Genomic DNA, 13,074 nt, shown 5'->3' on the forward strand with positions numbered 1-13,074 from the left:
TTAAGAAGTAAAGGAGTTAGAAATTTAAAGCAACTTCATAACTAATTCGTATTCTGCACTCCTATTTCACTGTTATTTTAAATTACATAGAGAAAAATTGACCCTTGCTTTAGAGTACTGTTCAATGGGTTTTAACACAGAACAGCTCCATCACCCACAGGAAACTCCATCAAAAGTTTCTCCTTTCTTGCTCCTTTGTAGTCAAACCCTCCTCTCACCCCTAAACCTTGGCAATCACTGACCTGTTCTCCATCCCTACGAGTTTTGCCTTTTGCAGAATGTCATACCAATGGAATTATATTCTGCATTTTTAGAATGAGCAAAGTGTTGTCCTCCCCTTTCTCTTGGTATCTACCCAATACATTTCCTTTGATACACTTAGGGAATCAACCCTTTCCCACTTCAGGCAACTGTGGAATTGACAATCAAGGTGCCCAGCCTAGGCCAAAAGATAGTCACTGGACCCATGTTCAGCCAATCAGCTTCTCTTCTCAATGGGTATTTGAATCTTAGAGGCAAGATATAAAGACAGAAAATGATTGGAGCAGAAGCAGACTGATCCTGACAGGGTGGCCTGAAGAGGCTGCCCTCCCTTCTGTCCTTTTCAAAGTTTGTTTGCTCAGCTTTTCCACCTATGCTATGAGCTACTCCCATATCCTTAAAATAAAAAATTTTAACTTAAATCAGCCTAAGTAAGTTTCTGTTCAGAGCCAAGCGTGACATCTGCGGTATCTTATAATATACAAGCCTACCTCATTTTATTGCACTTTGCTTTTTTGTTCTTCACAGGTACTGCATTTTTTTACAAATTGAAGGTTTCTGGCAACCTTGTGTGAAGCAAGTCTATCGGTTCCATTTTCCCAACAGCATTTGCTCACTTCATGTTTCTGTGTCACATTTTGGTAATTCTTGCAATATTTCAAACTTTTCATTATCATTATACTTGTTATGGTGATCTCTGATCAGTGATTTTTGATGTTACTATTACAAAAAGATTACGATTTGCTGAAGGCTCAGATGATGGTTAGCATTTTTTAGCAATAAGATACTTTTAAATTATGGTATGTACATTGTTTTTTAAACATAGAGCTATTGTACACTTAACAGACTACAGCATAGTGTAAACATAACTTTTATATGCACTGGAAAAGCAAAAAATTCATGCAACTCGCTTTATTGCAATATTCCCTTTATTGTGGTGGTCTGGAACTGAACCTGTAATATCTCTGAGGTATGTCAGTGGTGTGCTTATCTCCAATATTATAGATCATAATGTATTACAGAGTTAGAATCCTAGGATTTTAGAGCTGGAAGGAAGCCGGGGTCCAAGACATTCTTTAAGTTGAATATTATTACTACATATAGAGAGAATTCTAAGGCTGACAGTAGTCTTTTCATATAGCAGAAAAAATGAGGGAGGAAAAACTGACATTAGGTAAATATCAGAGGAAAAGACACCAGATATTTTTGCTTCATAATCACAGCTAACATTTATAGAGTATTTGCTGCATGCCCTGTCCTCCCAACAACTCCATGAGGCAGTTACTATGCATAAGTGCATGTTGGAAACCAGCACACTGGGGCACAGAGAGAATACCAAGGCTGCAACCTAATAATTGCTGGAGACACAATGCAAATCTAGGATCATTTGATGCCAAACTCTGTGCACCTAACCACTCTGTTATTCAAAATAACAAGAAAACTGCCCATGTGTCTAAGATCCATCCAGAGTGAGTGAGTGGCACTGACACATAATACGACGTCCTAAAATAACTGATGAGTAATGAATATACAATGCAGTGCAGTGAGTGCTCTGGGGCAAGAGTTCCAGCCCTTGTTCCAGCCTTACTCTTGACTCCACGAGCTTGGGACACTCTAAATCTCAAGTTCTTCCTTTTGAAAATGGGGATCATAGTAATCATTCTTTCCCCACTTACTCTGCAGGATTTTGGAGACTATCAAACGATGTAAACGGATGGGGAAATGTTGTAAACTGTTCACTTAAGAGTTAGGACATTAAGAAGCTGGTAACCAAATCCATAGGCCTAAGAATTTAAATCTCAGTGATTTACATAAGTCGAAATCATCCAAGTATATTTTGGAAGACTTTTTAGAAAACCCAAGAAGTGTCTTGAAGCATGGGAACAGAGCTGTGTTATTTCTTCTGAGTTGTTTTAGTAAAACTCTATTAAAAATAAATGTCCATGAGTTGACAGAGAAGTCTTTGCCTTTTCTAGGTACGTGTATTCATGCTGCTGGAGACTAAAGAAAACTGAAGAGGAAAATATGATGGAGGTAAGAATATAGCAAGTTGAACAACAACAACAACAACAACAACAAAAAATATATATATACACAATACTAACTCAAGACAGAACCAAGAATTCTATCACTATCTCAGTGTTGAATGAAAAAAGTGCACAACCTAAAAGTTGAGAATTATGTTTTATTCTGAGGCCATACTGAGGACTATAGCCCAAGGTGGCAGCCTCTCAGACAGCTCTGAGGGTCTGTTCCAAAGAGGTAAGGGAGGAGCCAGGATACATAGGGGTATTTGCTGGGAAACAAAACAAAACAAAACATGTAGTTGAACATCAAAAGATTACTGCTAATCACAAAGAACTGACGAAGTTAATGATTTTAGTGCTTTTCTGTGTATGGGAAAATGCAAGAGTCTGAGTTTACTGAAAGCCTTCCTTTCATATACATCTTATCTATCTAGGGCCAGTATCCTATTTTTCTCCATCCTGGATTCCCCTCAGGGTGCACCATGGGGGGTGGCTGCAGTGGCTGATGGCTTGGTGGCCACAACATCCTTTGTTTACCGAATGGCAGGGGACAGTCTTGTCCATCTCAGATACTGGGCTGCTAAAGAGATACCTAAAGATCAAGTCACTGATCAGTAGGCTCAGAGAATAACTCTAGGATTTCTAGACAAAACCACAGAATAAGAGTAGGTGTCTATGTTACCAAGCAGGATCCTATGGTACCTTCCTGGGACAGACCCCTGCCCCCGTGTCCTCTGCCTGCCTCTTGTTTATAGAACAGCTGTAGTCTTCCAGGCCTCCCCTGAGTCACAAAAGCCTGGCTCAAGAATTAATGATTGAAAGGGTGTGAGCATGTAGTGACAAAGGAGCAGATGGGCCAGGAGAATTAGTAACAATTCAAACAGTAAATCAGCAATATGGCAGTCACAGAATCTTTAGTTCCTCCCCAAAGTACCAAGATAACAGTATCTGATGCACATTTCCTGAGTTGTTTTACAGATGCTAAAACCTCCATCAGATGGAAGAAGTTAATTAATTGATGACCATGAGCATGTAGCCCCAGACCTACTGGAGCCTGAGGATTGAAAATGTTAACCCCTGTGACACTGCCCTATCACCTCCCCACCAATCTATCAGAGAATCGCGCACAAGGTGGTCACATACTGTGACTCCCCTCCCTCACCTTGCCTTTAAAAATGCTTCCCTAAAACCCACTGGGGAGTTGAGGATTTTTTTATCATTAGCTGCCCCAGACTAATAATAAAAGCTGCACTTTCCTCCACTGCAACCTGGTGTCAGTAGATTGGCTTTACTGCGCATGGACGAGCGGACCCAAGTTTGGTTCAGTCACACCTATAGTCAGTTGAGATCTCTCATAGTCCTCAGGACTTTGAATAACTTAGGGACACTAAGATTTCTACTGATTTTTTTTTAAAAGAGAGAGAGAGAGAGAGAGAGAGAGTTTGGGCAACGTAGTTCAAACACATTGATTTTGCTGGATCCAGAAACATCCTGAAGAGATGGTGAATGCAGTTGGGCTCCTGCATATTTCTTCTCTGTGAATCTGGAAGTCGCTATACACCTACCAGGACTACACCTTGAAGGCAGTGATAAATAGATATCACAAATGCTTCTGAACAGCCAATTGTAGCTAACAATCTGGAACTAGGGAAAGATTTCATACTTGCACAAGAATGCCAGGGTGTCTCAATGCTGGACTTCTTATTCTGTATAGTTGATTCCACCTCTCAGCATAAAACAAACAAAATATGCCACAAGAAAGTGTTTTCCATGACCAACTGCCAGGGACATAGCATGTTACCTAACTTCCTTGTCCCCGGTGGCCTGGCATCCACTAGGCGTGGACACCCCCAGTGTGTCCACAGCCCATTTTGCCTGCACCATTCTAAACTCCACGCAGGGTTATAACACTCACTGGAGCCTTCAGAAGCAGCCAGTATGCACCACTGCACAGCCTCTAGGCATGTGTCCACTTTGCTTCAGGCTCTCTTGTGTAGCTTAACTTACTCGGAATCTCTGTCTGCAAAATGGGGCTCTCACAGTATAAGAATTATTTTGAGCATTGAGTCAGATAATGTATGTCAAACAGGCAACCCAGTGCCCAGCCTGTATTAAGCATTCAGTAAACGTTTGCTTTTTGCCATTTTTAGCTGGAACTCTGCTAACTTAGCCTCCACCGCTGCAAATGTGTGGGAAATCTGCTTCTGGTTGAGTTAACGTTTGCTCACCCGAAGAGGCACAGGTCAGTGATTATGAGAGGAGCATTCACCTATGGGGACTGAAGTCCTCTTGCCAGGTTCTTCAAACCCTTTCTGGGTTTTGGAGTTGGTTAACTATAGATCAGAGCTCACGGACTCGAAATGCCTACAGATCTCATCAGGTAAAATACACCAACTGGATCAGCCAGGCGTTCATATATTACCAGGTTGAAATATTCCTCATATCCATTAAGAAATATGTCCTCTGACATCCCCCTCAAAGCAAGAACTCCCTTCAGTCCTTTCCATTTTCCCTTTTGCATTTTTGTTTTGTTTTGTTTTGTTTTTGCGGTATGGGGGCCTCTCACTGTTGTGGCCTCTCCCGTTGTGGAGCACAGGCTCCGGACGCGCAGGCTCAGCGGCCATGGCTCACGGGCCCAGCTGCTCCACGGCATGTGGGATCTTCCCGGACCGGGGCACGAACCCATGTCCCCAGCATCGGCAGGCGGACTCTCTACCACTGCGCCACCAGGGAAGCCCCCTTTTGCATTTTTGATAAAGACCTAAATGCAGATAGATTTCTCTACCATAAGAAAGTAACCATGCAGATACAATGAAGAGACCTCAATATAGAAATTAATAGGGAATGAGAGAAACGGCTGTAAAGTGGGGTTCCTGTTGCCACAGGGAATGTGGGCCCAGTGTCACTAGTCTTTTAAGTTCCAGAAGAAGTCAGAATCTGGAATTTTCTTTGACTTCTCATCATTAAATGCTAAACTAATTTTTTTTCAAAACATTATAAGGGTCAACAACAACAAAAAAGACCTAAAACTGAGTTTGTCTGGGGTAATCAGTTTGTCACTTTTGAGCAAAACAAAGAAACTCTACCCTGCTCACTTCTGGGGCGATGACTAAACGCTCTCAAACACCATGACCAGAGTGCAAAGAAGGCAGTGCTGCACCAGGGGTACCTCACCCTGCAATGAGTTCACTAGAGCCCAGGCAGTGTGTCACCAACACTTGTTGTGCCATTGGGGCCCATCCCCAGCACCAGTTGAACCAGCCTCACTAAGAAACCACCATCCAGTGGCTCTGGGTTGGGGCAAACACTACATGGACTCGAGGACAAGGTGGCTGCTGAGAATGAGGCTCGGGGTCCCTGGATAATGGTCTGTCAGAGAGACCACTTCTGCAGGTTTGTCCATGGAACTCATGGAACTGGGCCCGACCACTCCCCTAAACTTTTATCCTCCCCTGACACTCCCATTCAACAGCTCTTTAAACTAAACCAAACATTCACACTATCTTTGCAAAGCCCTTTCTGGCAGACGATTTGAGAAAATTTATAACCAGGGGACCTGTGCAATTAGAAAGATGGTTTCCCTTAATCATCTCTCCACAGAGAGAGAAGGCGGAGATGCTTAAGAACTCTGCAGCCAAATTTTCCTAGTGATCCCAAGGGAACAATCTCTACCACCATCACCCCAATACTTACGGTCAACATTTACTCAGCACTTACCCTGTGCCAGACACTATTCTAAATGCTGCCCTGCATCATCTCATTTAATCCCCCCAACAACCAGATGAGGTAGGTGGTATAATTATTCCCATTTTGAGACTTAGAAAGAGGCACAAAAGGTTAATTAAGTCAGCCAAGGTTACCCAGCTAGTAAGCATAGAATCTGGTCTCAAACACGAGATTCGGAACCTTAACCATGTGAGTGCCTGACTCCGCGGAAGCCATGTTTGCGAGAGGGATGGAGGGGAGAGTACCCGTACTTCCTGGAAAAGTGAGTGGACTGAGGACCTGGAATGAGGGGATTCCTTTCAAGGAGGAGGAGCTGAGACTTACCCTTCCCCAAGATAACAAGTTGAAAAATCTTTCCCCTTGACTTGGAATCAAAGATGTTAAAGCAGAAATGGCCTTACTGAGCACTAGTCCAAATAACTCCGTTTACCCTGGGAGCCTCTCTCTTCCCCTGAGCTCATGAATGTTAAGTCCCGAGATTATTTTTCGCCTTTACAGGACACCTCTCCCTAAAAGGGGCGGGCAGAAGAGGTGATGGATATGAACGGAGAGAGACTTGGATGTGGTGGTGAGCCTGCCCCCAGGAAAATCCCTCCAGGAGCTGAAAAGTACTCCCCTCACCCCATCACCTCTCCCCGGGCCCTCCCTCACCCTGTACCTCGTTGGTGCTGGTAATTCCCAGTTTGTAGAATACCGGGAGGAAGACCTCCGCGCTGAGGACCACCACAAAGAAGTAGGTGATGGCAAAGATGCTGAATATGGCCCCAAAACGGTAGACTTCGGAGGGGGTGCCCAGGACCGTGACAGCCGACATGAAGCTGGCGGTGAGGGACATCGCCACGGGCACGGCGGTCATACTGCGGCCGCCCATCAAGAAGTCTTTGGAGGTCTGCTGGCCGCCCCCCGCGAAGGCGTAGTAGATGCCGATGGCGGCCGAGATGAGCAGCATCCCGGCGAACACTAAGTAGTCCCACACCACGAAGGTGCCGATGCCCCGCGGCGAGACCATGGCCGCGCGGTTGCCGGGGCCCTGCGCGTAAACGGGAGGCTCCGCGGCTCGCAGCCGGAGCCGGAACTTCACCTGCGCGCCCTGCGCTCACTTATTCCCGAGCCTCGCGCGGCGGGCGTGGCGCCCTAAGGGGATTAGAGGCGTCAGGCAGGTGTCGGTCCCCGCCGGCACCCAGCGTCTCGCGAAAGGGAAAGGAGGGTACGCTCTGGCAGCAGCCCCTGCGCCCACCGCAGCCAGCAGAGCCCCCCGAAATGGGACTTCGGGGACCCGACCCCCAGGTGCCAGGCCAGGGTGGCTCCCCGAGGGCCGCGGACACCTGGGCAGGTGAACTTGGAGCTTCCAGCCGCCTCTGGCGAATCCTCAAGGAGCGCCCAGACAATTTTATCAAGTGGCACCCGAGGGAACGCACTATTTAAATGAGCAGGCGACCTATGGGAGAGGTGGGTCGAAGGGCAATTGTCACGCCTTTATTTTTTTAACATCTTCATTGGAGTATAATTGCTTTACTATGGTGTGTTACTTTCTGCTTTACAACAAAGTGAATCAGCTATACTTATACATATATCCCCATATCTCCTCCCTCTTGCATCTCCCCCCCATCCTGCTATCCCACCCCTACAAATACCGTTTGCTAACACGTCTTTACTTTTAGCTTTCCAGTTCAATAGACCGGGTCCTTACGGGAAGATACACCTGGAATTTTTCGATTGCCTTACGTGATAAATTGATGGGCGATTCGGGTGACAGTGTGCAGTGAGCTGAGGACCCGGTCCTTAGGCACGTAAGCAGTTATAAAGGAGAGGAACAAGTCTGTGCTACTGGTTGCCTGCGCTTTCATTCAACAAACAATTTTGATTCCCAACAGTCTCTCCTACAAATGATAGTTGTTATAATACCAGAAATATTTAATAAGCCTACTATTTAATAAGCCTTACCATGTGACATATAACATGCTTGGCACCTTGTACATTAACCAGTGTAATTCTTACTATTACCCTTGATATAGAAATCATCTCCATTTTTCAAAAAAGGAAGCTGGCCAAAACACTTTCCCAAGGAAACGGTAGAGATTAAGATTTTTAATCCAGGTCTGTTACAGAATTTGTTCTCTTAATCACAATGCTATACCTTTGTAGAGTACAAATGTAGACACATGTTAAATGTAGGCACAAAGATGTACACCTAAATGAAGATACCTGAAAGCATATGGAAGACAAGATCATTTCCGGTAGTAGCACTCAGTATTTTAAGTGGCTTGCCTTGAAATATTACTAACAACACGAGTCATGCCTGTAAAGCAATGTGATCCTCAGGTTTTTCTTCTATGAGGCCCTCTGGCCAAATAAGCCCTGGCATAGGTGTATTTCAAGCCATCCTTGTTCATCTTCATACATCTTTATAATTTAGCAGTTGACCCTTGGTAAACAGAATGCATTTAGCCCAGCCTAGTATGTGAAGAAAGCTATATCAGACTATTTTTTTGTAAACTGACGTTATGTGTATAACACTTTTGAAAGGAAATAAAGAAGGAAATATAAGCTAAATCCAAGTAATTTAATTATTTAAACAACGACATGGTTTGGAATTATGTCCCAACTGTGTGAAATTTACTATGTTTGCACTATAATATTATGACTGTCTTGGACAGAGACAGTATTTTCTCCTACTGTCACCGCCTGGAGCTCAAACTCTCACCATGAAACAGCACCATAAAAGTTATAGCATCCACTACATCTGGGGTTCTTCCATCTCCACACAAACTATAGTGCTTTACTTTACGACCCCTCCCAAGATTCACTGTGCGCTGCCAGTGTACTCTACCCCCATTAGCGTCCTGCCAGAGGATTAAGTGAGATGATATGTTCTCTGGAGATGATGGCCTCTGATTGTATGGAGAGAGAGGCATTTTGGTGGAAAACACCCAGACAACAGAGTGTTGACTGTCCAATTCTCTGATGATGGGAGATGTTATGACTTTGAACCCAGCATAGTAGTAGTAGTTGTGGGGAGGACAAGAGGTCTTCCCACCTACTTTTAGGGAGACATTTCCTTTTCAAAATGCACCACGATGCATTTTTTAGTCCAGTTAAATGTGACTTCCTAGCAATTCATCCTACATTTTCTGGCCCTTGACCAGCTCTCAGACACCTTTTCCTACCACTTCTTTTCTCCATTTACTCTACTCCAGCCACATTATCTTCTCACTGTTCCTGGAACATACCAAGCCTGTTTCTGTCTCAGGGCCTTTGCATGTGTTGCATCCTCTGCCTTGAATGCTCTTCTTCCAGATATCACCATGACTCTGACCTTCACGTCATTCAGGTCAAATGTCATCTCCTCCAAAAACCTTCCCTGCCCATTCCATCTATCGCTTTCTACTCCCTTACCTTGTTTTTTGTTTTTTTAATATACAAATACAATCTGACATAGTTCTTTGTTTATCTTGTTTGTAGTCTGTCTTCTCCCACTGGAATAGAAGCCCCATGAAGGCAGGGACTTTCTCTCTCTTTCGTTCATCACTATACTCCCTGGGTCTAAAACCTGGTACATGGTAGTTATTTTAAAAAATATTTGTTGACTACGTGAATAGACAAAGGAAGGGATTATTAAGAAATTCTCTCAAATAAATTGACTCAGTCTTGGTTTTTAATGTTGCAAATTTCATCTTTTTTCTGTGTTTCATAGACATTTTGGAGGAAAAATGAGTGAAGCTACATCAGGAACTACTTTTTATTTTAAAGCTACATTTAGACCTACAGCAGTTATCTTTATCATTATGATTTTTTTACCCATTTTATCAATTAATATTGCATTTGGCTGAGAATGACAGGAACCAAAATAACGATGGTATAAGCAAGATAAATGTTTACTTCTCTTTCACACTTAAATATGTCCAAAGATAAGTAGCTGAGGATTGAGGTGGGGAGAGGGGTGAGGCTACATGAAATGATTTGGGATCCAAACTCCTCTCTTACAGTTCTACCATCCTCAGATTTGATTTCCATCTCAGCAAGAGGAAGGAAAGGGCTGCTTAGGGTATGTCCACATCCTTCAAGGACATTTCCCGTCAATTTTATGTGACAGTTCCACTTATATCTCATTCAATAGAACTTAGTCACATGGTCACATCTAGTTGCCAGAGAGACTGGGAAATGAAGTCTTTGTGCTAAGGGGCCACGGGCCAAACTAAATTTAGGGGCCCTACTTCTAAAGAAGAAGAGGAGAATAGACACTGGGGGATGGCCAGCAGTCTCTGCCACATCTAACTTAACCACAACCTTCACCAAACAAACTTCTTTCTCAGAGTTTGCCAGGAATGTTTATTATTTCCCCATGGGTCATCCTTAGCTGACAAAGTTAGAAGTCTTCAGGTTTAAAAACACAAATCAACTGTGCCAATGACTAGTTCCTACCTTACCCTTCTCTACTTAAAGTTGATAGTCTCTGGTTTTTCCTCTTGTTTTGACAAACAGCTATTCTCTCCTCAAGAAACCACTCAGAAGACCCCTAACACTAGGGCCACACAGAAGCAGACAGGAGCGCGAGTGAAGTGGCTGACTCAGAATGGGGGACACAGAGGGACGCTGCGGTGCCTGGTCACAGCGGGCTACCCCTTACTCAGTCGCTCACAGCCCTTGAAGAAAGCATTTCTCAAGTGCATTTTGACATGTGATCTGCTGGTTTTATAATCAATGTGCATTGATTTTAGGAACACACTTAGTACACAGGATGTTGTAAAGTCAAAGCTCATTAAGATTAGGTACAGGCACTATCCCCAACTGTCTTGTTATACAGACTACATTCTTTTAAGGAAGAGTCATGGCGGTAATAGGAAACACTTCCCGTGATACACAAAATGTTGCAATGACATCCGTTGTAATGGGATTATATTTGTGTCAGACACTTGGTGAAGGAAGGACAGGATTTCAAGCTCACAGAAATTCTAAATACAGGCTATGATAAAGATTGGTTTGGGGGACTTCCCTGGTGGTACAGTGGTTAAGAATCTGCCTGCCAATGCAGGGGACACGGGTTCAAGCCCTGGTCTGGGAAGATCCCACATGCCGCCGAGCAACTAAGCCCGTGCACCACAACTACTGAGCCTGCACTCTAGAGCCCACGAGCTGCAACTACTGAGCCCACGTGCTGCAACTGCTGAAGCCCGCATGCCTAGAGCCCGTGAACCACAACAAAGAGAAGCCACTGCAATGAGAAGCCCATACACCGCAAGGAAGAGTAGCCCCCGCTCGCTGCAACTAGAGAAAGCCTGCGCGTAGCAACCAAGACCCAATGCAGCCAAAAAATAAATTAATTAATTAAAAATAAAGATTGGTTTGGGAACAAATAATATTTAAAATTATTAACAAGTCAGCAGTTAAGAAAGTTACATGAGCTGCCTTCAAGTTTAAAACATCATTGGCTTATGGCCTAAAAGTTACTTTAGTTTATAAACCAGGTCCCTCCCTAAATAAGGTAAATAATATTAGCTATAGGGTAGAAGGTCTCACTTTTTTTGTTTCTCTCCAGAGCTTTCCTACTGAGTTCACTTTTATCCCTCTCACTAATCAGTGTACTTATAAACATATAAAAATATATAATAAGCTTATTCATGCAATGCCTTATAACTGCACAGTTTATTCAGGTTTTAGAAGTATATTCACATTTAATATTTTGTGAAAAACAGCAACTTAAACCACAATAGGTTTATATTACACCTTTTTCCCAGTCCCATTTATGGTATGTTTTAAAAATATTTCAAAATAAACTTTTTCCCCAGAAAAGTAATCGGTGGCCCTGAAAATTGGTGGCCTACTACATCTGAAGGCTCTAGATATAGATGGCTAACAGAGCCAAACAGGTTTCCTTGGAGTGAAATGATGTTTGGTACTCCTATTACTCACCTCACACTGCTGGGAACATGTCTATTTACCATTTATCCTGAAACAAGGAAATAAGAAATTTATATTGAAAATTACAGCACTGTATTATTAGTTGCTTCACACATGTTTTTGTCTTCTGTAGAAATATAAGAGTTTTTCTGAATGGCCTCTTTAATTTTTTTTAAAGCAGAGTAGCTAGGGAGGTCAATGGGAACAGACTGACACTTGCTGGTAATTATGCTCAAGTGGAAAAAGGACCTAGAATGCGCTGACACGGGTCATAGCTCATGCGAGGAACTCAAACCTTCACAAGAAGACAACCATCCCCACTCACCTTGGCACATGCCTCCCCCCTAGTTTTCTCTCCCATCTATGGTTCTGTATAAATGCTCTCACCCCCACCTCCTCTTGGGTGAGATGGGTGATAAGAGTCTCACCCATCATTAAAGGTGGACTCAATTTTCAACATTCTTCATGAAATATTTCACTATTCCTAATCCTACCAGCCCACAACCAGATGTACTCTCTCCCTGCCTTGAGCACTTTTACCATGTTTGTACTGCATTTTTGGCCTTCATACTGGTATGGTCTTGCAGTCGTTTTAATCAAGGCTATTAATGCAGGATAATCTCATAGATTCCATGAGTCCAAAAGCAGGAACTAGAAAGCCACTCTACATACCTGCTCCATTTTCCCCTCTCTCTCCAGATGGGTTTTCTCTGCACTGCCACAGTTATAGGGCCAGAAATGTCCAAGCCAGTGCTTATATGCCCTTAATTCAGTAAACAACAGAGGTTGATTAGCACCTTTGAATCTTAATTCTCAATCCCTTGGAGAGGAAATATGATTGGTGCAGCTTAGGTCCCATGTCTCTGGACCCCAATCCCATCAGCAGTGGCCGGAAGGGCAGGGTTCCCATTGTGGCTGCACAGATTCACCCTGAGAGCGAGGAAGGGGCACTAGTTTCCCATGTGGGAGGTGCTGAGCTGGTGAGATGCTCTGAAAGGTGCCTCCTCTATCAAACATCTATGCCATTTTGTTATCTCCTGTGAGAGTAAAACAAGCTCCTTGGGAAAAGGGACTGGGCTTGCTCATCGTCATAAGTCCCCAGAACCCAGCACTGTTTGTTGCCTAAAAGAAGTGCTAAACATGCTGTTGTATTGACCCTACT

At 43.6% G+C, this 13,074-nt stretch overlaps 1 protein-coding gene across 1 annotated transcript in view; it reads right to left on the reverse strand.

The window, feature by feature from the left end:
* SLC5A8 (solute carrier family 5 member 8) overlaps positions 1-7,023 on the reverse strand; it is a gene marked incomplete at both ends in the record, with an annotated part of 61,432 nt that extends 54,409 nt beyond the window's left edge. Inside the window, one exon of the mRNA XM_082666674.1 lies at positions 6,673-7,023. Coding sequence (XP_082522800.1) covers positions 6,673-7,023 — 351 coding nt within the window. The remainder of the gene's footprint in view (positions 1-6,672) is intronic.
* Between the last annotated feature and the right edge of the window lie 6,051 nt (positions 7,024-13,074).

Source organism: Grampus griseus (assembly GCF_964374135.1).
Source record: "Grampus griseus genome assembly, chromosome: 11".
In the NCBI taxonomy this organism is placed as follows: domain Eukaryota; kingdom Metazoa; phylum Chordata; class Mammalia; order Artiodactyla; family Delphinidae; genus Grampus; species Grampus griseus.